At 39.6% G+C, this 26,407-nt stretch overlaps 3 protein-coding genes across 6 annotated transcripts in view; 1 reads left to right on the forward strand and 2 right to left on the reverse strand.

The window, feature by feature from the left end:
• On the reverse strand, positions 1-18,439 carry LOC132699230 (protein hobbit). Its single transcript, XM_060665834.1, has 29 exons — positions 18,199-18,439; positions 17,943-18,140; positions 17,634-17,894; positions 17,412-17,579; positions 17,139-17,357; positions 16,640-17,086; positions 16,274-16,428; positions 16,085-16,215; positions 15,744-16,023; positions 15,510-15,676; positions 10,275-10,657; positions 8,593-8,715; positions 8,366-8,542; positions 8,067-8,310; positions 5,310-5,675; positions 5,065-5,258; positions 4,849-5,008; positions 4,610-4,798; positions 3,940-4,289; positions 3,559-3,883; positions 2,848-3,057; positions 2,169-2,791; positions 1,878-2,107; positions 1,059-1,206; positions 911-1,004; positions 664-851; positions 395-607; positions 232-336; positions 1-168 (listed from the first exon to the last, which is right to left on the reverse strand). The coding sequence occupies exons 1-29, from the start codon at positions 18,379-18,381 to the stop codon at positions 109-111; spliced, it is 6,591 nt and encodes a 2,196-aa protein (XP_060521817.1). The 5' UTR covers positions 18,382-18,439; the 3' UTR covers positions 1-108.
• Positions 18,440-18,613: 174 nt separating this feature from the next.
• Positions 18,614-19,948, reverse strand: LOC132700221 (large ribosomal subunit protein mL50). Its single transcript, XM_060667434.1, has 4 exons — positions 19,817-19,948; positions 19,551-19,654; positions 18,841-19,163; positions 18,614-18,782 (listed from the first exon to the last, which is right to left on the reverse strand). Exons 1-4 carry the CDS (start codon positions 19,874-19,876, stop codon positions 18,667-18,669), a joined length of 603 nt encoding a protein of 200 aa, XP_060523417.1. The 5' UTR covers positions 19,877-19,948; the 3' UTR covers positions 18,614-18,666.
• Positions 19,949-20,124: 176 nt separating this feature from the next.
• Positions 20,125-26,407, forward strand: part of LOC132700219 (mediator of RNA polymerase II transcription subunit 13) — a 68,473-nt gene continuing 62,190 nt past the window's right edge. For all 4 annotated transcript variants that reach the window (XM_060667428.1, XM_060667429.1, XM_060667430.1 and 1 more), the window contains exon 1: positions 20,125-20,266. In XM_060667428.1, the coding sequence (XP_060523411.1) occupies positions 20,198-20,266 (69 nt within the window). In that variant the 5' untranslated portion in view covers positions 20,125-20,197. The remainder of the gene's footprint in view (positions 20,267-26,407) is intronic.

The following is a 26,407-nucleotide window of genomic DNA, read 5'->3' on the forward strand; positions in this document are numbered from 1 at the left end:
TATCCACATCGTTACGAAAATAAATATAAATTATGAAGCGTTTCATGTTTCGTAGCGGCCTAAACCTACAAAATTCCCGTCGCCCGGCTATAGTTTATCGGCCCTTCGTCATTTGCCGAAACCGAACACGCCGCTCACCTTTTTCCGGGTGCTCCTGTTTTCGGGCGCCTAAAAAACAATTTTTACGTTATTTTAATCCGAAATCGACCTTGAAATGACCTCGTCACTTACGTGCCTGGACCCGAGTAGCATTTTCGCTTTGTCCTCGTCCTGGGGCGTCGAACTGTCCTCGCCGGTGCCCGTGTTCCGTTTAATTTGCAACTTTTGCTTTATAGCCTGAAAATGTCGAAATTAAAACGCCTCCGTTCGTTCCAGTGTGGAACGAAAATCGAACCTGCGACAGTATAACCCTCTTGGTATCGTTTCTGATCGCCATAAGTAAATCCAGCCACGTCCACGTCATGTTATGGTACTCCAAAGTGGGTATGACGATCGACACGTCCCGAAGATCCTCCAAGTTCTTCTCCTTGGTGCCCTTGTAGCTCACCTTCACTGGCACCTCCGGAATTTTGATATACACAAAGAGTTTATTCTTTTCCGCCCTTTCCTATAGCCAAAATGCGCCTTAAATGTTAGGACCCAACATGGGCGGGGCGTACGTACCTTCATCTTTTCCACGTCGTCGATGTGAACGTAAAAGTTCGAGTCGCTCTTCTTCTTAGACTTGCTCTTCTTGTTTTTTGGCTCCGCGTCGCCATCTTCGCTGGCCCGATCGTTATAATCCGCGTTCTCCGAATCCCTTTCGGGAAACGAGAACTTCATCATCGTGTTGTAGAATTTTTTCGTCAGCCCTACGACGTATTACGCAATACATAATCCCTAACCAATAACGTACAAACTCGACTGTTACCGATAGTGAGGGGCACCAGGTTGATCTCGAAATGTTCCTTGACCGAGATACCACCCACCGGCGATTTTTCCCGGCAAAAGATCCTTAAAACTTTCTGCAACAGAAAATTTTCATTGGGAAACTCTATCTCACTCCTTGCGACGTTTACCTTGTGTTCTATGGGCATATCGTATTGGATCTCGGTGGGACAGATGACTTCTTTGTGTATTTCGTTGGGCAACAGGTTTGTCATCCGCAGGTAACCCAATTCCAGTAAATGTTCGACGGAGTCGTCGGATTTCGAATTTTTTGTGTACCTTTGATCAACCACCGCACGGAAAGAAGAGAGGATTTAAGTTAGGGTGAACGTTTGCTTGATAGAGTAGTGCGTTATCTACTAAACTTTTTTTTTTTGAAAAATGGGGACTTTTTGCACCTCTTTTGAAATTTCATACTTATGTCACTGTATTGGTCATTACGGAATAAAACTTGATTTTTGTGGCGTTGTTCCACTGAAAGGTTCTATTAAGTTGGGAATAAATAATGTTAGGGATAGAACATGTCCCAGAATATTTATGTTTAGCGCTGCAGCACTAAGCCGTCATTATAGTCAAACTGCACTCGCGTTTCAATATTTTGCATTTAAAAAAAAAAACGAATCTCTAAATGTCTGCCATAACATGTACACTCAAGCCAACTGACTCAAATATGTAACAACCATAGACCATAGAAACGACTTGACGAAATTAGATCAGTGCATTAAAGGTTAACAAGGGAAAACGTTATTAAGTATGCACGCTTTAGACAAGAGATAAAATAAAAAACATCGAAATAAAAGGTGCAAAATTCTCTAATAAGCGAACCAGCTGGACGAGAAACCCTTAAAAATGATTGGGGTTAGAGTGAGATTTTATGAAATAACCGAGGTTAGAACAGTAGTATGGAGTTATGAAGGTAAAAGGTAGTGTTGGAAGCAATTCATACTCACAGAAAATTACTCAACACTAAATCGGCGATGCCGATTTGACCGTCGGCCTCCGTCAGCCGCCACTGCGCGTGCTTGAAGCATATCTCGTTCGCTCTAACCACCGTCAGCGGTTTGTCGCTCCTGGTGGTGGCCATGCGAGCGTTCATCAGCAGTTGCGTCTCCTTATAGCAGGACAGCATCATGTCCAGCTCCTCGCTCTGCGCGTTGAGGTGATTTTTGCAGTCGTGCATCTGAAACAATCGGCTCAACACCTCAGCCTTAACTTACACATCGTCCAGGCCGACCACCTACCAGTCTTTCCAACCGATCCAGCTCGTGGCGCAGGTCCAAATCCTCGGGACTCTCCTCCAAGGCCTTGTTCACCATGTAGGTGTCCTTCTCGAGTCTCCTCAGTTTGTTCATCGTGCTGCGCACCAGTGTCTGTTTCTCTTGGATCGGCCGCCTCTGGTCGTCGACGCTGTGGAGCTGCAACTGGAACCGCATCCGGGCCAATTTTTCCAGCGCTTCCTTCCGGTGCGGCTCCACGTACAGTAGGAGGTTGTTGATGACGTCGAGCAGCATAGCGTACTGCAACGAGTTCGTGCACACGTCCAGGTCGTGGTGCATCAAAGTGAACGCGTCCACCGCCTTGTGCCTACTGTCCCAGGGACTGACGTCCTCTTGGGGCGGAGGCGGAATTTCCGCAATCCCCTCGGGATCGACGCTGATGTCGCCGTAGCCGGCGTAGAAGAACTCGCAGCGACACCTCGAGACGATCCGTTGAAGCTGACGCGAACTACTCGGACCGACGGTGTCGCTCACGACCGCCCCCACCGAGACCCCGCTACCGACCATGTTGGGCACTTCGGAGGGTTCGGAAATTTCGGCCGAGCCCTTTTCTTGTATATTGTCGACGGTGAGCCACATGATGTTCTCTAGAACGTCGAGTTAACGATGTCGGAGAGTCGCGAGTATTAGTTGCGACACTGACCGTTGGCGGCGTCGCTATCGCCGGCGTTCACGGTCGCGTAATACTGCATGCACTCCAACGAGCCGGTCCAAGTGGTTTTGGAGACGAGGGTACGGTCTTTCCACGCGGGCCTGTGGATACGTTGAACTATCTCGGCTTTAGCGGCGCTTAAGATTACGTAACCGTTCGTTTCGCAACCTTTTAACAATACCTGCGCGTTGACCAGGGAAACTGTAAGGCAAATCGAATTGTCATACGTCTGGTAGCGGCCCGTTTTGGAGATCCGTTTATTAATACTGGAGAGCCTTACCATATTTTTTCTAAATGTTACCTTAACTCTCTGATATTCGTCGCAGTTAATATAAATCGAAAGTTTTATAAAAACTTCCCTTGAGTCAGTAAAGTTGCGCTGCCAAAGTTCAAGTAGAGGAAGACTCGTGACCCAAACCTATATTAACGGCTCTAAAAGCGACACTTGGGCGAAAAATATGGTAACTGGATAAAAATTATTGTTTCTTTTACATACAGATTTCAAATTTCCTTTCAAGGCTCTTTCATATAGAAAAATCAATGAATTTAATTCCGTTAAACGCCTGTTTACCACCCGAAAGAAGAAGAAACTCCCCTTAACCTACAATTAAGAAACGAATGCCATGTATGAAACTCAGTGTAAAAATAAAACCTTCTTCAAATTTTCTTTTCCCAAGCCAAATAAGCGATCCAAAAACCTACTCTGCCACTTTTTATGTAAGACGTCTTCCTCTTGGCAAGCCTGCACGCCCTGCAAGTGCTGTTGTCGCGAGACCGCCGACAAATCGTCGCTGTAGACGATCGAATTGTTGTCGGCTTCGGCGATCAGCTGTTGCAGCATGTTGGCAGCGTGACCCGACTGGATTTTGCTGATAGGCGACGGGGTGTCCGTCGTCGTTGACTGGATGGCCTGGATAGCTGTGTTGGTAGGCGTTCCCGTCGAATCGCTTCTCCTCTTCAGCGGCGTTGTGTTGGTGTCTTTCCGGAACCCTTTCAACGCTTCGGTCGATAAGTTCTTCTTCATCCTCTGCGCGCGCGAAACCAATGAAATTTGGCTATTTATCCACCGGCAGGTAGACTCACCAGGTTCTTCATGAACGCGTCGAACAACGCGAACACCACGTTCCTGTTGCTTTTGGTCCACGCCCCTCGCAAATCGTACACCACCAACCTGTGGGTGGGGGTATCTTTGTTACGCTCCGAACTGGTACCAAGGACCGCCTCCCTGCCGTAGGACACCTTCGCCACCGATAAACAGTAGCACTTCTCTACCGGCTGAAGTCTGGGCGTTTCGATTTCCGATTCTCCTTCCAGCGCGCTTTTTAACCAGATCTCCGAGTCGTTGAGCTCCGAATTCATGTAAACGATGGACCACTCCGCCTTCGGTCTGTGCTTTAGCCCGTCGTCGATCGGAATCAGCGACAGAGAATGTTCTGAAGGGGACGAATTTAAATAAATAAATAAATGAATGACGCTTTCCCGTAATTTTAAAGTGTACTTTTTTCTGAGGTTAATTTTTTTTATAGCTGAAGAAAACTAGACGGCCAGGTTGGTCTTCAAGAAGAAGAGACACAATCACGATCCTAACCTATAACTAATAGCCGTATTCTTGTATCTCCAAACCACCTGCTGGGGCTACAAAGGCGCCAGACACAGAAAATACATTATTCCCAGGCACTTTAGAACAACAATTTTTTTTTTTGGGCGAAGCTCGGACCCGTTGCCTTAAGAGTACTCCACCCACGGGACTCACCCGAACTAGACGAAAGCCTTCCCCCGAACAGTTCGCAGCCTCGATGCATCGCGAACGACATCCAGTAGCACACCTGAAACTGGTGAAAACCTACGAGGAGATTGACTTTTTTATAGTGACGGCTGAGCTGCTGCTTCCTGGGGCGCAGGTTGCCGAATATCCGACCTCTCCGTGTGGGCCTTGTCACCCCTAAAACAAATCTCGTTTTCCAAATTTCAATACTTGCGAGGCACTCCCACCTGACAGAATTAGTTTGAGGCTTTCGATCCATTTCAGTGTGCTACCGTAGAGGAGTAGGATAGGACACGAGTTCGATGGTTGACTCGAACAGGGTTTCGTCTCCAACGTGATGCTCAGGTTCAGGTTTTGCGACCGGAACGCCCTAAATGAGTCGTGAACCTGAAAAACATCACTCGTCGTGTTTCGCAAACGACTAAACAGGGGGCGGAGCCAACCTGGTTACTGGAATACTCGGGGATTTTGTCAGGGGCGCAGTACACGACGCTACGGTGGTCGTTGGGATCGCCCAGGCACACCCATTGAAAGCCCAGTATCAGTTTTAAGTTGGGTAACTTCAACAGTTGTACGTCGTCGTATTTAGAGGCGGTCCTCACGAATATGTTAAGGTCGCCCTTAAAGACCAGTTTTGCTGGAATGAAAAAACCTGTAGTTCGACGCGGATAGGGCTCATCATGGCTACCGTTGGTCCAATCCATGACGACTTTCTCCCACGTCAGCGCCATCTCCTCGGTGGTATTGTAAGGATCGAGGGACGCGTGCAGCAGTACCTGAAGCTGCTGCACGACCATAGTGAGTCGGCCGTGCATCAGCAGTCTCATTTTGTCCCAGAATGTCAATGGGGGCGAGGGATCTCTGGACAACGGCGAGATTTTGTTGAAACTCAAATTGCACTGGGCTATAACGGGCTCCCAACAGGGCCCGAAGGCGTAACTGAAAGACTCGATCTCGCAATTCAAGTCGTAATAGAATTTAAGCGGTTGCATGCTGCGGGCGACATCGACCGGCTCGAAGGGCTCGCCCAAATCGAGGGTGACGAATCTGGTCGCTGAAAACAAGCCGATAAAAACGCACTCCTCAATACTTATAGGCAATTTAGAGTTAGAATTAGCACATTAGTCCGCATCTCAAGAAAAAAAAATCTTAATTGACAAAAATTTACGATGACGTCACATGCCAGTAAACAAAGATCCTTCGTAACATTTACTCGTTGGTTGCAATTTTACATATTTGAAAACCATCCATGGAACCCATACTATGTCAATGATATAAAACTGCTGGAGCGCAACACGAATTCACCTACGACATTCGTTACCACAGACTGAAGACCTAAGGGAACGCCGGCAAAGAGGAGACTTAATGTAAAACTACAAAATTATTAGGGTACTATAGTGTCCCAACAAGATGCGAAACAAAATTGACACACCAAAGACACTATCTATCATCTATCTATCTATCATCACCAACGGAGTAGTATATGTTTGGAAGGTACTTAGTCAGAAGACATCGTGGATGCTCCGTGAGTGAATACTTTTAAAAATAAACTGATAAGCGTAAATCGCGGATTGGTATTTTATTGACTTAAGTTTGCCAAATTAAATAATTAAATTTATAAAAATAAAAATCAATTTATAAAAATAATAATAAATTTGTGACAAAAACCCATTTTGATGATCAGTAGAACAACGTGGAAATTCAACTTAAAACCAAACAGGGAAAATAGGTTATTTATAATCCAAGTATTAAAAGTTTTAGTAATGGAAAATACTTGTAAATAATATTTAATGAAACATACAAATATTTTTTAGTACGTCCCAAGGAGGAACAATATAAACGAAGTCATTTAACTTTAACAACCGTTTACTGTCTTGTGACGTCAAGTCGGAAAACAAATAAACAAATAAAATGCGAATATTGGGTTTGGAAAATTCGGGGTTGTCTTCTCTTAATCACATAACGCATCCCGTGATGAAAATTTGCGCTAAATAACCGTCATCAAGTGAATATTATTAAACTAATTACTCCGGTCATCAGTGTCAACAATAGCAGAACAATAATAATGTAGATGGCTGCCGATAACGATGTCCCCGGTCGCAATTTTGCATAATATTATATAACGAGAAAACCCAGAGCGACGACATACGTATTCCATTTGTGTAAAAATCGACCGTCATTCGTGAAGAAAATATAGGGAGCATGTTCGCAAATTTCTTTGCTGCGGTTCTGATATCGGTGATATTAATCGTCCTTATCCAAATTGACGATGGCTGCTGCCAAGAAGATCAGCAACCAAAGGTAGGCGTTTGAAGGGAATGCATTTGATTTGCGCTTTCATGTTCGTCCCGAACGCGTACCTGTAAACGGCAAGGAATGAAAAGACAGGGACTAACTTCCCAAATTAATCAAACGATTTTGAATTTTTCGAAAACCAGGTCCGCCTCCAATTTTCTTCAAGTCTATGAATAATACTGAATCCAGACCTGCCCGTAGACCATGACGAAGAGCAGAGGCGGATTAAAGACGATTTCTTACGTTTTATATGACTGAAGCGTTAAGGGAAGAGTGTAATAATTGATTATGTTTAGCATACAGGGCGCAGGGTCTTTGAAAAGGAAACAGACTTTAATAATTTGCAAACATATTGTCGGTAAATGATATTTAAATAAAATTATTTTAAATTAACACGAAGCTACATTTTTTGTTTTTTTTTTTAATTTAAAAATGCTTCATTTTAAAGAGAACTCTGTAACAAAAAACAAACATTAACATTATAATTCCTAAGCTGTGAGTGTTTCATTCCTTTTTTTCCTAAATGAATAAAGTATAAGCAAATATTTTCGAAAACCAGGTCCGTCTCACTTTATCTTCATTTCATAAAGTCCATGAATAATACTGATTCCATACCTGCCTCTAGACAGTGACGGAGAAGAGAGGCGGATTAAAGGGGATTTCTTACTTTTTATACGACTTTGAAGCTACATTTCTTTGTTTAATGAATTTCAAAATGCTTCATTTTACAGAGAACTCTGTAACAGAGAAACAGATATTAACGTTATAAATTCCCAAGCTGACTGTTTTATTCCTTCTTTTTCTAAATAAATGAAGTAGAAGCAAATATAGTGGGTGTGCGTCATAAATTTGTTATAAGGCGCCGCGTCATAATCTGTCCAAAGGAAAGGGTCGTACCGGGGAGATTTCCCCATAAAAACTACATTTATTTTCTAGGAAACGTCGGCTCTAACAAAAAGCCAAAACCTATCCTTGATGGACGACCCTATCGGCACCGTCTTAGAATGGATATTCAACGTTATAGGTTTCTTGATGGATGCGTTCGGGGCCATCACCGGCGGCAACAACGGCGGCGGCGACGAAGGCGAGAGCTAAATCGACATGTACTGCGCCATCCTAATAAATAACGTTTCAATTTAAACCCGCTCACCTCTTTTCGGGGCGAGTTCTTCGGCCCCCGCGATCTGACCGCACAAGTAAATCTTTTTAATATGCAACAGGGGCTGCGGAAAGTCCCTAAGTTGGAATTTCCACTCGAGGCAGCGTAGGCTAGCGTGCCTGCACCAAATCGTGGAAAATTCGACGTTTTCCTCCGCGCCCCCCGGCCACTGACTGTCCGGGTCCATCGCCCGGATGCGGTCGTAGGGATCCAACTGATTCCAATCCAACATAACCTATAAAAATAAAATAATCGTCATATGACGCGGGAGTAGTTCGAATGTCCCGCACCATGATCTCGACGTCCACCATGCTCCACGCGAACAACCTAGTTCGCTGAGGGGCGGCCTGGTACATTAGCTTCGATCGCTGTATGTAAATGTCGGCGTTCTTCTTCTTCAAAGTGGCGTAAAGTTCTTCCACTTTGCCGGCGGGCATGTGCAAATGCGTTTTAAGCAATTCGGCAATCTGAAAAATCCGGCTTCTCAGACGCGAGTCAATCAAAAGCCACGTTCTACCTTCTCTTTCAGCATTTTTTGCCGTTTCACGCTCTCGTTGTACTCGTCCACGAGCAGCTCGAAGTTGTCCCTCAACCTAACCTCGAACGGGTCATCGCTCATCTCGAGCAGGAATTCCTTAACCTAAAAAAACGAAACAGACATTTTGTTGCACACGGGGCAAAATTTCCTATTGAATTTACTCAAAGGTTGACAAAATGGTTAAAAATGCATCTCGGACTGGTGTATTAAAATGTATTATAAGGTAAGAACAAGTATACAAAAGTAAAATACTAATACTAACTGTCTATACACGCATCCAAAATATTAAAAAGTTAGTCGTTGTCAGGTAACATGTACTTAAACATTAAAAAAAAAACAATAAAAACATTAACTCGATATAACTTTTTGATAGTTAAATAATGTATATACGATATTGTTTTAATTTTTAACATTTATTATATTCTGAGGTCATTGGACAAGTCTAACAAATCTAAAACCTCTAAAGATAGTTCAGCAAAATCACTTTTTAATAATATTATTGCTCGTTTTTGACTTTTTTAACATATGCAAATTTTGTTTTTTGAAAAGACGGTAAATTGGGATTACTTTTTAAATATACCGGGAGTCCCACTAAAGGCAACGACGTCCGGTATTAGGTATGCTGAGGAACGGTCTAAGAAATTATTTTGGTGGGGGCGCAATTGTTATCTTGAATTTTAAAACTCGGTTTCCACAAAAAATTGTAACGTTAACCATAGTTAAACTACTATTTAAAAGCTCAGACAATTGCAAATGATTTTTGTTTAATGCTATCTCTTTATCCCTGCAAGAATATCTCAAAAAGGATTAACGCATTTGAATAAAGTTGGAGTGGTTAAAAAGTAACTTTCCTAGGCTATAAATAGTGCTGAGTGACACGACTGCCGATTGGTTAGTTGCCACAAGGTAGCGTTTTCTGACATAACCGCAAAAAAAAAAATCGGATAATGAATAATCACTAGGACTTTTTTGCCATGAAATAGTCAAATAAGCGCCCATCAACCCGGTAAAAGCCGCATCTCTAAGTCCTTATCCTAACCTATAATATGACTAAAAGAATATAAGTCTCAAAGAAAGTAAAATTTTGGCATTATATTTATTATTAATGTCTCATTCGAAGGGCACGAAATTCGCCGTTTTCAAATATTTAGTATTACCAATTATTTTTTCATCAAAAATTAATTTTAATCGCTAACCCGGTTACTAATAAATTGTTGTAGAAATAATTTTATTGACTATTGACGTATTTAAGAAATAAAATTTGGACAACCATTTAAAAATGAATAAAACATCTTTTGACAGAAACAAGTCATTTCAAATTATCAATATTTCCGTGGAAAAGCATTTGGTTTTTATCTGACCAACCGCATCTTTCACGTTGCCATCTGATGCTATTCAAAGTGTTTTGATTGCTTACCGTTTCAATGAAATATATAATTATAATAACGCCAAAATCCAACTTTTTTTGGGCGTTAAGCTCTTTTAGTCATATTTTAGGTTAGGATAAAGATATAGAGATGCTATTTTCAACGGATTGTTGGGGACTTATTTGACTATTAATTGCGTCACAAATAGCAAGAACGACATGCATTTTTCCGTTTGGTATTATCCAAAAAAAAAAAAATAACCCCATGGACGATACCCTCCGAATTTCGACTCACGTTGACGAGGAAATCGGGCGACATCAAGCGAGGGTTCTTGGGCGTCCCGTCGTTTTTCCGGCCGTGCAAAATTTTCAGCCACTTAAAAATCGACTGGAAGTGATTGCGCACCGCCTCCGCGTAATTGTGCTCGTGCGGAAACACGGCCTTGAACAACTCTATGAACACGACGAACGTGTTATTGTTGAAGTCGTCTGCGCAGCCGGCTTCGCGTCGCTCCTGACGTAACGCTTTCGCGTACGCGTTCTCCTTCCGCAGTCTCTTGATCGACACGCCCTTGAGTTCGAATATGTCCGACTCGTCTATCGATATTCCGATCGAACTAAACGCGTAACTCAAGTCGCTCAAGTAATAAGCGAAGTGTTTCGTTAATGAGACGTCGTCTGAAAAACAAAACGGTGGCGGAGCGATGCAAAAGAAGAGGCGTCACACCGTGGGCCAAATTAATTAAAAACCATAGAAAAAGTAAAAAAAATATATATATCATACATTGCTTTTTAGTAACGGTGCGCTTTGCAGCGCGGCAGCGGGAATGCCTCCAAAATGACTCCTCCTCCAAATTTCAAATCCATATGCTTGATGTTTTTCTTTAATTTAAACTATAGATTATTTTAATTTTACAAGAATCACTTGATTACGTTTAAAATGAATGAAAAACTTACAGGTAAGTCTAAATGTTGCTATTATCTGAATTTGCGTTGAAATTTAAATAATAAACTAACAAGGCTAAGTATAAGTCGGCATTAAAAAACATACCAAATTTTGCTTCAATGGAAATTATCCGCCTTTAGGACTGAATTTAATTGGGAAAATTTTGGAGGAATAAGTGAGAATTTCTTAGAAACAAGTCAGAATCTCCGACTAAAGTCACAATTTGCGAAAATCAAGTCAAAATTTCCGATCATTGTTAAAGAATAAGCAATCTCTAAACTCGAGGTACTAAGACATCAAAATATTATGAAACCCAACATTTGTTTTGAAGTATTTTCATTACTATTACCGAAATCAATATTTTTAAATATTAGCTTTTTACTGTCCTCTGTACCTCTTCATCTCTTAAGTATTTATGAATAAAATCGCAAAAAATACCTTGAACCTTATAAATGCAAATAAGTCACAAAACCTTCAGAGCTAAAAAATTATTTCAGAAAAATATGATTCCATTTATCTAAATATGGTGAAACTAGTGAGCGCCATCTAGGAGCAACGTCCAAATAAGTTTTAAATTTGTAATTGTCACGTCAAAAAACCTAAAACTGACAATTTTGATTATAACACTATAACAATTTTTGAAATCAGTACAAAAATTGACTAAAATTAAAACATTGAACACAGGGCGTGAAATATGTTCAGCTCACTCATTATATTTTGGTGCTTAGTATTTCTTATTTAGAGATTTTTCTATGAATTAGTCTTTATATCTTACCGTGGTTGACAGAAATTCTGACTTGTTCTTAAAAATTTTTTATTTTATTCGGTACATTCGGTACAAGTAAAGGTCTTGTTTGAAACTGGAATGAACCAAAACTTAATTAAAAAGAAGTTTCTTTCAACACTGTGTCTTGGATGTCAGCCTCAAAATCATCGGTACCTAAAGATCTTAGCTGGAAATTGCTATTTAGATTAACGCCAAAAATTTGAAAGTGTTAATGCAACCAAAGATATATTTGTTAAAAAATATACCGCCTGTGGCTTTACTTTTTCATTAAAAAAGGCACAATTTTTTCTATTTTAATCATACGCAGATCTAAGAATAGAAAAAGAAAATGTTACTGACTAATAACTGTAATAACCGACAATCAAAGACAATTTTTTTTCTATAAAAAAAACATAAATAATAAAAATAAATGTATTAAATTTTTTGGTTACATCTAGTCTTCTTGCTTAGAAGATGTAATTTTAGTACACCTGTAACATCTTCCTCAGAAAAAAATATTGTAAATATTGTTTCGTCAATTATTTAGTAAAAAGCTTTATTTATTTTTATTTATTTTATATATTATACACCCCGGTACAATATCCATCATTTTGAAACTGTTGACGTATAAAATTATCTATGTAAATAAAATATTAACCTTATCCCAAAATTTTTCAAAGTTTCGAAGTAACTCGGACCCCGTGTGTGTGTTAAAAATCCTTTCCTTCGCCCATAAATAAAGTAAAAAACATATTTGGGATAGTGTCGTATTGTTTATTTTATTTTGCTTGTATGAATGTATTTGAGAAAATTTTATCTCTACCCTTTCTTGTTTCTTTTTTATGACTCGTTCTTTTCTACATTTTTTATAGTTTTTGGGATTTAATAAATATGTATGTATCGATCTATCTGTCCATTTATTTATTTATTTATTTTTTCCTAAGACTCTCTGATACGTCTCCGAATTGTAATAAAATAATCTAAACTTTATTTAGTTTTAAAAATCATATTTACTTTGCATCAATTGAACATTTCCTTTGAAATCAAATGTTTAAGAAAAACCGTCTAGCTCATTTAGTCCATAGTTTGATTCCTATTTCCATAAATTAGGAAGTACCAAAAAGGAGTTGGGTTTTAATGAAAATTGGCACATTTCTTGAAAACTGAAAAAGGAACAACCTATTCCAATAAATTTTTTTAAGTTTTTGAAGGAGTAGAGTTAGGCTTTTCAAGAATTTTTCAAAGTTTCCAAATAATCTTGGCCAACTGTACGTCGCCGCCATGTAGCTACTAGACACATAGACGCCCTGCCTATGCTAAAATTTTGAGAAGGTCCGTTCAATATGCGCATGCGCGAGATTTAAAATTTCGTTTTTCACTAATGGCAGCTCTAATTGTAAATCAACATGGCCGCTGATACATGGTCAATGTTTGGATGCTTCATTTTTACGGCAGTATTTTCTCAAAATATATAATATACATAATATTATGCGGTATCACAGCACACGGATCGGCGTCCTTAGTATAATTTGTAATTGGACGTTTTTGTTTAGAGCCCGGTAGACACGATAGCAACTATATTTGTTACAGAATTTGTGCCCGTAAATCGCCGCAAACCGTTTGTTTAAATAAACTTATAGATTTAACCTCTATTAAAAATGCATATAAAGTAGAAGTCACGAAAAGTGACTCTATGTAACTTTAAGATACTAAATATAGCACAGACTTATAGATTTAACCTCTATTAAAAATGCATATAAAGTAGAAGTCACGGAAAGTGACTCTATGTAACTTTAAGATACTAAATATCGCACAGGATGCATCTAAGTGGAAAAAATGCTCAAGAAGTACCTCCTATAGACAGAATGCTCATTCCTTCATCGCAAGTCAAGAAATTGCAGAAAGTTTCGCCTTCCAAATGTATAATTATGAAAAGTGCCTATGAACAATTTGGTTAGTTATAACCAAGAAAATTAAAAACTAGTATAAAAAAAGCCAATAAACAGTTAACGGTAAATGTAAGAGAATTGCACAAAAATCAGTTTCAGAGAATTAATAAATTAATATAATTAGTATATATTGAATTTAATTCAGCGCTTCTAACAAACAGCCTCATTTCTCTTGTTTCTAGTATTGGAATTATGGGTTTTTCTTACCCACCCACAGGTTATTGTATATTAGCCAAAACATTTTGTTTCGTTTGTCCAGTAAACACTAACAAACGCTGAAAGAAGATGATCACAAACACCAAAAATGAAAACAACAATGGCGCAGACCGTTGTATTCTCTGACTATAGCAACTAACCTAGCTCGTCGTTGGCAATTATATTCCGATTTCAAGGCCCCCACAGACGTCGTTCTTTTTTAGCAATTTGACCCGCAGGTTACAACGGTGCGGATAAGTTGGTCAGCGTGTGGCCAAAAACTGTCCTTTTTGCTGGCGTTCAAAAATATCTGCCACTGCTTGATTTTAACCGTCCGTTTTAAACGCGTTCGTTCAAGTCTGTCAGTGTGTGGTGGGGAAACAGTTAAGGACAGTTTTTATCAGTGTCGACTCACTTATTTTACACAGCAATAATTAGTGTTAGTTTTGAGTACTGATTTTAAAATTGTATTGTTGAATAAAAATATATTGCTGTAGTTTTACAATGACTGACTTAAGAAATTACAACAAGCAATTTATAATTGAGTTCAAAGAACTCTATAGATACTATCCGTGCCTGTGGAAGGTTAAATCTATAAAAATAAAAAAAATAAAGCTTACGAAGATGTGATAAAAAAGTTAGAAGTAGACAACTCGGCAACAAGAGATTCCGTGAAAAAGAGAATTGACTCTTTACGTGGTTGCTTCTGTAAGGAATTGAAAAAAGTCATTCAATCTAAGAAATCTGGTTCCAGTACTGAAGACATCTATAAACCACACTTGTGGTACTACGATTATCTATTATTCCTTACAGACCAAGAAACACCCGGAAGCACAGTTACTAATATTGGTGACGAAGCAAGTAGCAATGAGGTAAGTATTACAAAAGGTTCTATTAAATATTGAAAATTCCAAAATAAACTTACCGATCAAAAAGGCATCTAATTTTATAAATAACAGGCCATGTAGCCATGTAAAGAACCTTGTTCAAGCATATTTGAACATATTTTCTTACCTTTAAGTAATGGTGTTTTAAAACAGCACTGCACGTTTCTGGTATAATTTGCCCAAGGGCCTGGGATGATCTAGCCACTGAAAATTTAAGATCTTCGTAACTCCTTCATGTGGTGAAATACTTAGACTCATTAAGGTATCTTGTTTTTCTATCAGTGGTGCTACTAAAGTGAGCAGTTCCAAATACGTTTCTTCGTCCATCCGCAGGTAATTAAACCAATCTCCCGGTTCTAGTCGTAATTCATTCAAAAGATTAACATGTGAAAATTGTCTTGGCTTGAGTAACCATTGTTTAACCCATTTGGAACGTTGTTTTTTAGAATATTTTATTTTAATAGCAACTGCGGCCGCCACTGCTAACGTCGTCGTAAAATCCATCAACAATGATTTTTGCCCGCAATTTCAAACAAACTGAACGAAACATACAAAACCACGCGTATGTGAGGGGGGGAAGTCTTTGTTCGTGTTTAACTGTGCTGTTTGACGCGTGCGGGTAAAACTGGTAAAAAAGAACGACGTCTCTGGGGGCCTTCAGAGACTGATTTCGCGTTCTTATAAAAAAAAATAGTCAGAGGAGTGGTTTCTCAACGAAAATATCAATGCCACCTGCGGCGCACCAATTTTTACCGTAGTAGAATATCTTTTAGCGCCGCCGACTAACCTATCGTGATCTTTGCCTTGTGAAGACGGTTGATGTCGACGTTCAACTCCATTTTGCCGAATACGTTGCAATTGAGCACGTTCAGCGGCATTTTATCTGGCTTCGCGCCCGCGTTTTCCGCTTGCGGTAAGTGCTCTTTAAAAGTCGTGCAAAAATCCTTAATGTCCCTGCAATACGCGCGTTCGACATAAATCGAGATAAATTTAGGTTACCGTTCGCTTAAACTGTACGTACTTATACAATAGCAACGCTTTCAAGTGGAAGTTGGCCGACCAAAACGTCACGATGTTGTCCAATAGCGACAAGTTGAACTCCCGGGTCATCATTTTCTCGACGTAATTAAAGTGGGCGACTTTGAGGAAAATTTTATAGTTGAGAATGTCCTCGGTCCTTATGCAGGTGTAGTAGTCGCCCGTATTTTGAAGGGTGAAGAGTTTAAACTCTTCGAACTTGCAGCTGCTCGATTCGAGGCTCGTGTCGACGCTTACCGCGTCTAACCGCGACACGAAATATTCTGCAAAACGGAAAACGTGCAAAAAACGACGAATCCTGATTAAGGTCCTTTGAAAACTTGCCGTTGTTTTGCGATTGTAAAAAACAATTAAAATGAGTGACAACCACGTTGCTTATGAGGTTAGTTAATCCACCGTCAGTCGCTTTCTTATTAGACCACCCGCCCAGTGGAATGCGATAGTGCATCATCGATCTATAATATTAAAAAAATGGTACACAAAAATCAACCCCCCCCAGATCGGAAACAGCACTTAAGAGCTAGCAGAGCGTAATCGGCCAATTCCAACGACCACTCCAGCTGCACAGTGTCTAGAAGGCAATAGAGCTTGATGTGCTCGTCTTCCGAGGTGCAGAATTTGATGAGGGCCATGCCTAGGTAAATGGGCGTGCCCCACACGTGCAGAACCTAAATTTCGCCAAACGCGAATGTGAATTAAAATAGTTTTTAAATATCCCGCTGAAAACTCGCAGGCACGTGACGTCATCTACGTCATCGACTCCGTACACGCCCCACAATTTTTTTTTTCTATGGATATTTCAAAATTTATAGAATTTGCTTGAGAATTGAATGTACATTGAAAATAAAATAAGTACTATTAATTATTTGAATCTACTACCTTGGAAATTTGAGTGTCATTGTTCCACTCTTTGAAAGACCACCAAAACGACTCGACGAGCAGCTCCGTCTGCCAGTGACGATTGTTCAAAAGCAAGTTGGCATAGTATGACCTATACTGACTTCCCCTAATATCAGCTACCTGGTCCAACATCAACCTAACCTTATTAAATCCGATCGAGGAAGTGTTGTCCCCTTTTAGTTTTACTATGGCCATGACGTTCGAAATTTCGGCGCAAAAGTTTATCATGATGTCCTTGATAACGTTCTCTAACATGGATTTGCGTTTTTTCGCGACCATCGCTGAAGGATTGAGGTTAGAAGTCGCGCGAGTGGCAGAACTGCGGCGCAAAAAATTTGAGGTTATCCATCGACACATTACGCTATGGTTGTAGGTGATCATGAGGTTGTGTTGTTGCAAATATATGTTGATTACATTGTTTTTGAGCTAAAACGTAAGACATGAAGCTCTGATTGAAGTTTTCTAGTAACGCGCCTACTCTGGCATCCACATTTAGACTCTTCAACTCGACGGCTCTATCGGAATTGGTTTCCAAGACCAAGTCGGTCAGATAAAAATTAAACAGCACGCTGTTTCTCTCAGTTTGCTGCACAGGGCGATAGTTGAGAGCCAAAGATTTTAAATCTGACACATACTCTATTTTATCCAATTTATTGTAACCTTTGAAAGATGTGTTATCAATATGCAAAGAACAATTCTGAAGCAGGAGAAAATTAATAATGAGTCAACTTTTTAAAATAATAGGTCATACCTTTGGTACAACAGGCAAAATTCTGTCCAGAACATCATCTTCCGAGTCAGAAAATGATTGTTTTCTGCCGTCACTGCTTCCCATATGTTTCTGGTCTGCTTGCTGGAGCAGTGAATAAAAGTTGCTTCTTAATATCACTTTGCTGTGTGACATTTTAACATCTAGTTTCTAAAACCCCATTAATAAACATCGCAAATCATATAGGGAACTATGTAAGCTTGCCTCCACTGACAGTGGCCCTTGTGCCACCAAAATTGTCTCCATTGCAATGGCAAAACCGAAATCTGCCAGCTGATTATGCCTAACCTGATCTACAATATGTATTTGGGCATCTATAATGTTTAAAGTTACCAAGAGAGACTTTGCATTTTTTAATATGCTTCCATCCAGATGCAGCTCTCTAACAAAAGTATTGGACAGAGTGCTAGTTTCCGCATCTAGTAGCGAAACATAGGAAGTATTGTAAATATGCACAGCCATAAACTAAAATTCATTTAAGAAGTAAGCACACAGCAATGGTATACAACTTACTTGCGCAAAGCTATTAATAAAATAAGGTACTTTCTTCTCCCTAAAATCAAGCAACTTTTTTTCTTCTACGTTATGGGCGGCCTTAGAAGGCTTAATGTGTCTCGTATCCTTAATATTTACATCCTTAATAACAAGGGTTATTAGTTTTGTCAATTCAGAATTTAAAAAACTGCTTTTGATACTGACTTCGCTGATATGCTGAAAAACAAGCGGTTCTTAGCAAAAAAGGGCCGTCTTAAGAAGCGAAACTAAATACAATAACAAATCCATTTTTGGATAACGTTATATCACATAGGGTCAAATAGGGAAGCCCGATTTTTCCAATCTTCAGAGGAACCTTATATTTCTTTTCAAACAGCCAGGACAAAACCAATGGCAAAAGTCTAGAGACGCTAAAAAACACCACAACCAATATCGCGAAAAGGATTAACATATTCATTTTTCTAATTTGGGATGTCTACATGTCTAAGACAAAATAAACACCATCAGCCTACGGAAGTGAGGTTATGAAATGGTTGTCAAAAACAGCTGGAAATGCAAAGACAAAAATGGCATTTTCCACAGAAATAGTAAAAAAAGAATTCCGGTTCAAATTGGGGCAAATATGAAAACATCATAGGAAAAGCTGCTAATAATTTAAGGATGGTTATTACAAAGTAAAAGTAAAAATGTACAAACAATTGCTTTATTCCTTAGTTAATTCCAACACATTAAAGCGAGCATTTTAAAACCAAGGAGTGTTTGATTTCTGGACATGTCCTTTGTACTTGTTTTTGTATTTCAGACCCGTGACAATTGTAGATCTCCCTGGGAACGCGGTTTCTCCAAATTTATCGGCGTCTGAAACAAATGAATTTAGTTTCACAATGCATCATTCCAGAATGACAATGAACGCCACCTGGTCTGAATCTGTGGTACTCAAATTGGACGTGCAAGTTCTCGGGCAGATCCATGTTGCGTAATTTATCGAGGGGCGTCGTAACGTCCACGGGGGTTTTATAATAGTCCCTCAATTCCGCCAACGTTTCAATTTGATGCAGAAGCGAATTTGGGACATGGTGGTCGAATTTCTCGATACATTTTGTAAACAATTTAAATTTGTCATTCAGATTCGTCACTTTATATCCGCCCTGCGATGTCCCCACTACAGATTCAAAAATTTCCTTAAGTCTTTCTTCAACGTCTGGTGGTGGAATATATTCTTTCTGTGGTCTGAGAAATCTGAAACGGAACAAAACATTTTTCCTCCCCAAAATTATGGATCTCGTAGTTATTCTTAACGGTTTTGTATTATTTCCAAAGTTAAATAAATACTGCAGAGAAAACTTTGTTTTGGTTATATAAGCGAGGTACTAAATAAATAAACACTAATAAAACTAAGATTTTAAACGAAGAAAAAAATCAGTATTCGGCGGAGATGAAGTAAAAAAATTCCACCGGCGGAAAATATCCCGAGTAAAAGCAATCTTTTTGTATTTTTCCGCGCAGCCTCAAAAATATTGACTGAGAAGTGGCGCGCCCCCGCGACCGACAGGCGAACCAAAGGGAAAGCAATCGCAATGGCTCCCCGCGCGAGCAGTAGTTGTTAGAAGTAAAGTCGTTACACACCCTTTAGCAGCCAAAGATTCAGCCGAAGAGTCGATTTTTGGGCCCTGTTTCCTGTCGACGCCCTTCTTTTTCTCCGCTTTGGTGGCGTAACTACTTGCAGAAACCTGAAACACGAAAAAATGCCAACAAAAGTGTCCCGCAGTCAGTGAACGTCTTAACAGTGTTGTAAGCTAAGGCAGCGCGATCAAGTGTGATATTTCGACCGCGACAGACAGTGGGGTGGTGCCAAAGAGTGTCCTGGGTTATCAACAATTGCAAATATTTACGGTTTTCGGTGTTAAAAGTTGTCCTCCTTTCGAAACCCCATGCCTGAAAAACGCCGCCATGATTTTTGACTGATTTGTCAACACAGAACCATCGCGCACGTACGTGCTCGCGATTTTACCAAACCCGATCGGAGAACGACGACAGGACGTGCGTCGTTGATAGGCGCGGCTCGCGAGACACTGAAATGTCTGTTCGTTCGGTATTCTACGGTTTTAGTACAGCTTGTTGTGTCGTTAATGCCGCCATTTTGCAGTTACTACTGAAAGGTGAAATTATTCGGTAAATATAGATGTTTCCTGGTGCGGTTCGGGGTTTTTCTGTGACGTGCTGTGCGAGTTTTGTGTCGTACTGTGGATTAATCATTTAAAAATGGATCAAATATGACGCACCCCAATTTTCAAACTAACGGAGCCAGTTTAGAAGATTGCCACACGAATTTCTTTGCTTTGGTAAGTCCGCGACTATGTTACACTTTAGAAACACTTACGAATACGTAAGTGTGTCACACGGCTGCGTTCGATTTATTTTCGATTGCTTTCGTATGTACGGGTGAAACTTGCTCAACGGTGTTTACGTCTAGGCATTTAAAAAAAGTTTTCGAACCGTCCCGTTTTATTTGGTAAACCGTGCAGGCGATAAAAAAACAAACATTCGGTTTCTTTGTATCCACTTATCGTCGCCGCGACAACTATTCCTAGCCTCGGATTTTATAAACAAGCGGACTACGTAACATTGTTTACTTGATAAAAAAAATCTTGCGTGAGATAGAACTCGGGCTCCGCGGCGCTTCGCCACCGGTCGCTACGCGTACTCGCATGTCCCGAAATCAATCGAGGATACGGTTCAATGATTTTCCTTGGTGGTTTTCAGCGGAAAAACTCGGGAACGTTGCGGGTGTTCTAGTGTGAACGAACGCGATCCGCCGTTGCCAAATCGTGCGCCTAACGGTGTTCAAAGCCTACTATCTCGCGAATTAGATTTTTGACCGTACCTCAGCGCACGGACCTGTTAATATTTTTTGCTGTTTGCGTCGGCCGTGTCGTCGTCGGTGATCGGGAACGCTCGCGAAAATCCAAAATTTCGATTTTATCGCGGGCGCGCGTGGTCAAGGCTCGCGCCTCTCGATAAGAAAGACATTTTTGCACAGGTCGTGGTGTTTTCTTTTCTGCGTGTCCGGCCGGTTGACACGACGACGAATAGTAGGCGAATCCGTATGGTGTCGACTTGTTCTGCCTCGTGGCTATCTAGATCGTTTGCCGCGGAACGTTTTCTATCCCCCCCCCCCAACGCTGTAGATCAGGTGTTTTGCGAGGTTTTGGAAATCGTCTTATGTAATAGAGGCGAAAACGGCCGATAAACGTTTTATTGCGGCCGATATCGCACGGATACGGATGACAATGATGAGCGTAGGAAGCGATAAGATAACCTTCACTGTTATCTCGTCTTATCGACAGCGATTGGGGCGGATTGCAAAAAATGGCAAGCGAAAACTAGATCGCCGCGCAGCGACGGAGCGAGGAGTATCTGAATGAGCGAGGCGACTCGGCCTTGAAAACCGATACTCGAAGTGGGTACGTAGGTATAGGTGGAGCATTGGTAAATAACGTAACCTGCCGCGATTTTTTTTTATACTCGGCTAATAACTCCTGTTTAAATTATTATTAACGAAAAGCGAATCGAGTGAAAGTCTCCGCGCGCGCGCGCCCCGGTCGGGAAAAAATGGCCATCGGTTTTTTTTTTCTTTCTTCGTTGGCGGCGAATCGGGGAATTCCGGCCGAGAATATTAAGGGCGACGCATCTTAGTCCGTAAAAGTTCCGGACGATCGGCGCGTGTTTTCGGAAACTCGCGCGGGGGCGGGGACGTTCAACAATTTCTCCGGAATGCGAGCGCATACTTGCCGCACGTGCATTTTTCCCGGCGACGTTGCCGCGTCCGCCCGAAATTCCCCGACAATTCTTTCGTCATATGCGGAGCTAGTTTTTGTATCGTAGCCACCCTCCGGGGGTTTGAAAAAACGCGTTCGCATCGGAAAGTTTTTTTTTAAGACTGTCTCTATCGAATTATTGAAAAATTAAAAATCCTCAAAAGTTTTATTAGTCACAAGCGGCACACCGCGCTCAAATTACCCAACTGATACCTCTATTAAAGTCTGTTGATGGATATAAGAAAGTGACTAACTGATACGAATTAAAGAAAGACCCGCTTAGAATTTTATTATTTGGGGTTTTGTTAGGAAAGATACTAAACAATATTTATTTATTTATTTATGTATTTATGTTTAAATCTAAAATAAAATTACAAATTATTTTTATTACCTACTTAAGTTACTTAAAATTATTCACATAATATATCAGTATCATCGCTATCATCACCTGTTTTAATTATTATTTGTTCTATATTATTTGCAATATGGATATACGATTGTTCTGCTTTTTCTATATGTTTAACAGAATTTGCCCAACTTTGTGGAGGGATGCTAAAAACTGCGATTTCCATAAGTTTGAGGTCATTGGAGTTAAGACGGGGAATAATATTGTTACGACCAATGGCAGATTTCAGTTGGTGCCAAACATGTTCAATGGGATTAAATATACAGTGGTAAGGTGGAAACGCCTTAAAACTGTATGCCCTAGATTTTTTGCATAATTATCGCAAACGTATTCCTTTTGTAGGTTCAAGCTTTGTAGAACCTCAATTAATTGCTTTTTGGTATAATCTTTGTGAATATAAATGTCGTTATTATACATGTAGTTTTGGATTGTTTCTTTTGTGTCACATGAGGAAGGGGTTTTAGTCAACTGTCCACTGTGATAACTTGCATTGTCCATTACAATTACGCTATTAGGAGGAATGTTTGGAACTAGTTTGTTTTTAAACCAACTTTCATATAAATCAGCGGTGGTGTCTTCATGGTAATTCAGAAAAGAATCTTTAATATTTTTCGCAGACAGGAAAAGTCCATTTGGAAGCCAACCATCTTTAGAGCCAGCATGCAAAATAGTTATTCTTTTACCTCTTTTTGATGGCGCGTTTGTTTTATCAGTTGAGTCAACCCAACCCTTTTCCGGGGTATCATAAGTGTCGAACCAGGTTTCATCCAAGTAAATAATTTGCCTTTGTTGTTCTCTGTAAATCCTAATTTTTTCTAGATATTCCAGTCGCCATTTCCAAATTCTAACAGATTTCATTAAAACTTGCCTTTTGCCAATTTTTTTAAATCTAAAACGCATGTGTTGAACACACTTCCATAAGGTAGTTCTTCCTCATTTGACACCGGTTTCATCTTTTTCGAGCCTCCTAATTAAGATATCTAATGTAGGCACGTTTTGTTCCTAGTATAACTGGTAAATTTTACTCCGTATTATATCTTGATCACTTTCATCTACACTGGAGAAAATGTCAGCATCGCCTCTTTTTTTCCTCGCTGAAGTGGGATTATTCACAATTTTCCATACAAGTTCATGTTGGAATTTTCGTCAAAGTGGCCGTTTCTTCTAAAGATGCTTGCTTGCTGGCACCACGTTCAATGAGAGTCAAATAAACATTGTTTACAACTTTCTTAGTCTCAATATAATAGTGTTTTCTTCATTTTGGTGGGAGCATCTCCTGAGATACACTAGACTCGCACATATTTTGCATAATTCGCACACGATTCAACACACGCTGTATTACACACGAAATAAGAATGATTACTAATAAACTTTAAGTAGTATACCAAACCAAAGAATATTAAACACAGGTAGGTATAAAATTATTTTCTATTACGGACCACAATTTTACCTGATTTTAAATTCCGAAACTTTAGGTAATAATCTTGTTGCATTGTATGTTAATGACCGCCCTTAGATAATCCCATTCAAAAGCAAATGGTCACTTTCGTATATCTATGAACAGACCATTCCCAATTAAGAGCACTAGTGTGTCACTAGCCTTTAGTTTATATAACTTGTATGATAAGTCGAAATTTTTGGAACAAGCCCCCGACAACAATTATTATATTGTTGATATATTTGTTTTCACCTCCACCAAAGCTAATCTCGGATGTCATACGTTGGAGAAGCCGTTTGAAAATAATATTAGTTGACAGTATTACAGTCCAATCAATTAAACTTCCTCTAAGGAAATATCAGCAAAGTGATAATACATGGTCGCAATAACATTTCAACCAAGCAAGTTTTAGAACGTGTCTCATCTAATACCGACAAAAAAATATTAAGTTAACCAATAGTTATACCGAGAGATATGCGGTGCTTATTCAAACTAATTCTTAGACTCCTTAAATTCTACTATTAATAAATAACTGATTCTAGTAATACCTCTCGTCCAAGGAATCACACAAAATGTATCGTGGTTATACAATATCACTTTATATTATCATTATTTTTCGTATCGTCTTACTGCAAAATTAAATTTCGTATAAAAACAGATTTTTTTTTTTTATTTTGTCGTCAGCCTTTTTTTCTAACATCCATCTGGGTCGTTTGTGCGTTTCATTTTATTAAAATTTATTAAACTGTAAATTGGGTAATGTGTACCGGGAAAGTGACCACCGCGTTTACGAGGATTTTTTTTACGCTCCCCGGGAGTCGCATATCTAACGACTTGACGTCGTCGGGCCCGCTCGGAATGTGGCGCAGACGCGTACCGATTCGTCGCAGCGTTGCCGGTTCCGCTGCCTCACGAGGATGAGTGATCGATTTTCAGATTTTGATGATTTTATTGGGTCGTCGCAGGTGATAAACTTGGATACCTCAAATTTTTGGACGGCGCCAAATCTCATTTACCAACGACAGACATATAAATCCAAATGTCTTTTGGGAGTTTTAAAAATGTTAGTAAGTACGTGTAATTGCTTAGTATGTAAATATTTTTTTAAATATTGTCAAAAGTGGTCAAAACTTCTCTTTTTCTTGTTGTTTGATGTCGACTGTCGCGTTGCCCACAATATTATGTCATGCCTTATAGAATTAATCTGATATTGATAAGACCGGTGACCTTGGTTGATAGGCCTTTTATTTGAGCATTGTTGACGACCCCTTAATTTTAGAATGTGAGATTATCTGAACGAAACATTTTGTAACTCTCGTCGAAACAAAACTGTAATTTTTTTTTGAAAATATTTTCGACGAGTAGTGTGATTTGAAATTTATTAGAACGGATGTTTTCATTTGTACTAAAAAATATTGTTGTTTGGAATATTTTGTAGACCGGATTTATATATTATTACTGGTTATGTTTGTTTTTTTTTTATAAATTAATACTTAATGAGTGTTGACATATTGGTCAATCCTCAAAAAAGCTGTTCAAGTGGTAAATCGGAAACAAAAGCTGGCAGAATAATGTTCGTAACGCCGAAAACTCTGCCACACCCTGTACCATAGCCCAAACCCCACATACGCGAAATAGAAACACAAAAACTCCTAGTTAAGGGGGCCCAGTTTGTGCATCGGACATCGATTATTGACAGAGGAGCCGAGCCGGCGTCGTAGCGGCAACGTCGCGCTTCGGCCTATTAATCAACCGCGGCCACCCTTCGGGCCCACGAGTCGGCGGCGCTGCCGGGTCGGACTGTAAATACGCCTCGGCAGGGATTTTTCAGGTTTAAAAGCAATCTTTCATTAAACAATTAGTTCGTTTAATTCGTTATATAAGAATCGTTCAAAATCAGTTCAGTTTACGTAGGTTTTCAAAGATTGTTCCAATATATATATATTTTATTTTGAAACAACATACGTTTCGGATATAAGTAGCCATCTTCAGGTTATAAATAACAAATTTGAAAATAATTAACGATGCTACTGTTACAATTGTTGGAATTGATTTAATTTCAGTCATTTTGGCGAGAAAAAACAAATCCATCCGGAATCCGGAATGAATTTTACCACTTCAATTCAGTTTAAATAATGAAAATACATTCTTCATGCTTTTCTCTAATTTAATTTATGAGGACATGTTTGCTTTTGAATGAAGACTCCTCGAATATGCGAAGTTGGATAAACGACACAATAAATGAGTGTTTGCGTACATTTTTGCATATACGTGGCAAATAAAATTTGGAATGTGTTTCATTTTTCTCCAAATTAACCTATTTCTTGGCCTCCTAGGTCACCAGATATAACCCCACTTGATTTCTATCTGTGGGGTTATTTTAATGCCGAAATTTATAAGTGTCGTCGGCCTTTTATCATCTTAGCGACGTGCCGTCGCGTCATTCGCACAGAACGATGCCGTCGGCGTCCTTTATTCCCATATTATAAAGACTATTAGTTTCATATTACTTTTAGAGGCCCACGAAAGGATAAAGTTAGGCTTGGGTCTTTCAGTTATTAAAAAGCTGCCAACACGTTGACGTTTCAAAGGCTGCAATAAGAGAATTTGAATTTTAAGTAATGAAGTAAATAAAAAAACAACAAATATTATAATACAACATAACTAAACGAAAATATCCTTTATGGTTCTCTTGGATTGATAAAAAGCAAAGGGCGGGCGCACAGGGACAGAAAATAAGGGACAAATAGTTTATGAAGTTTTTTCGAATTTAAGAAAAACCGTAAAAAATTAATATTAGTAAAGATTTTAAAGCATACAT

The sequence above is a fragment of the Cylas formicarius genome, unplaced genomic scaffold (assembly GCF_029955315.1).
Source record: "Cylas formicarius isolate icCylForm1 unplaced genomic scaffold, icCylForm1.1 PGA_scaffold_3__17_contigs__length_32017465, whole genome shotgun sequence".
Classification (NCBI taxonomy): Eukaryota; Metazoa; Arthropoda; class Insecta; order Coleoptera; family Brentidae; genus Cylas; species Cylas formicarius.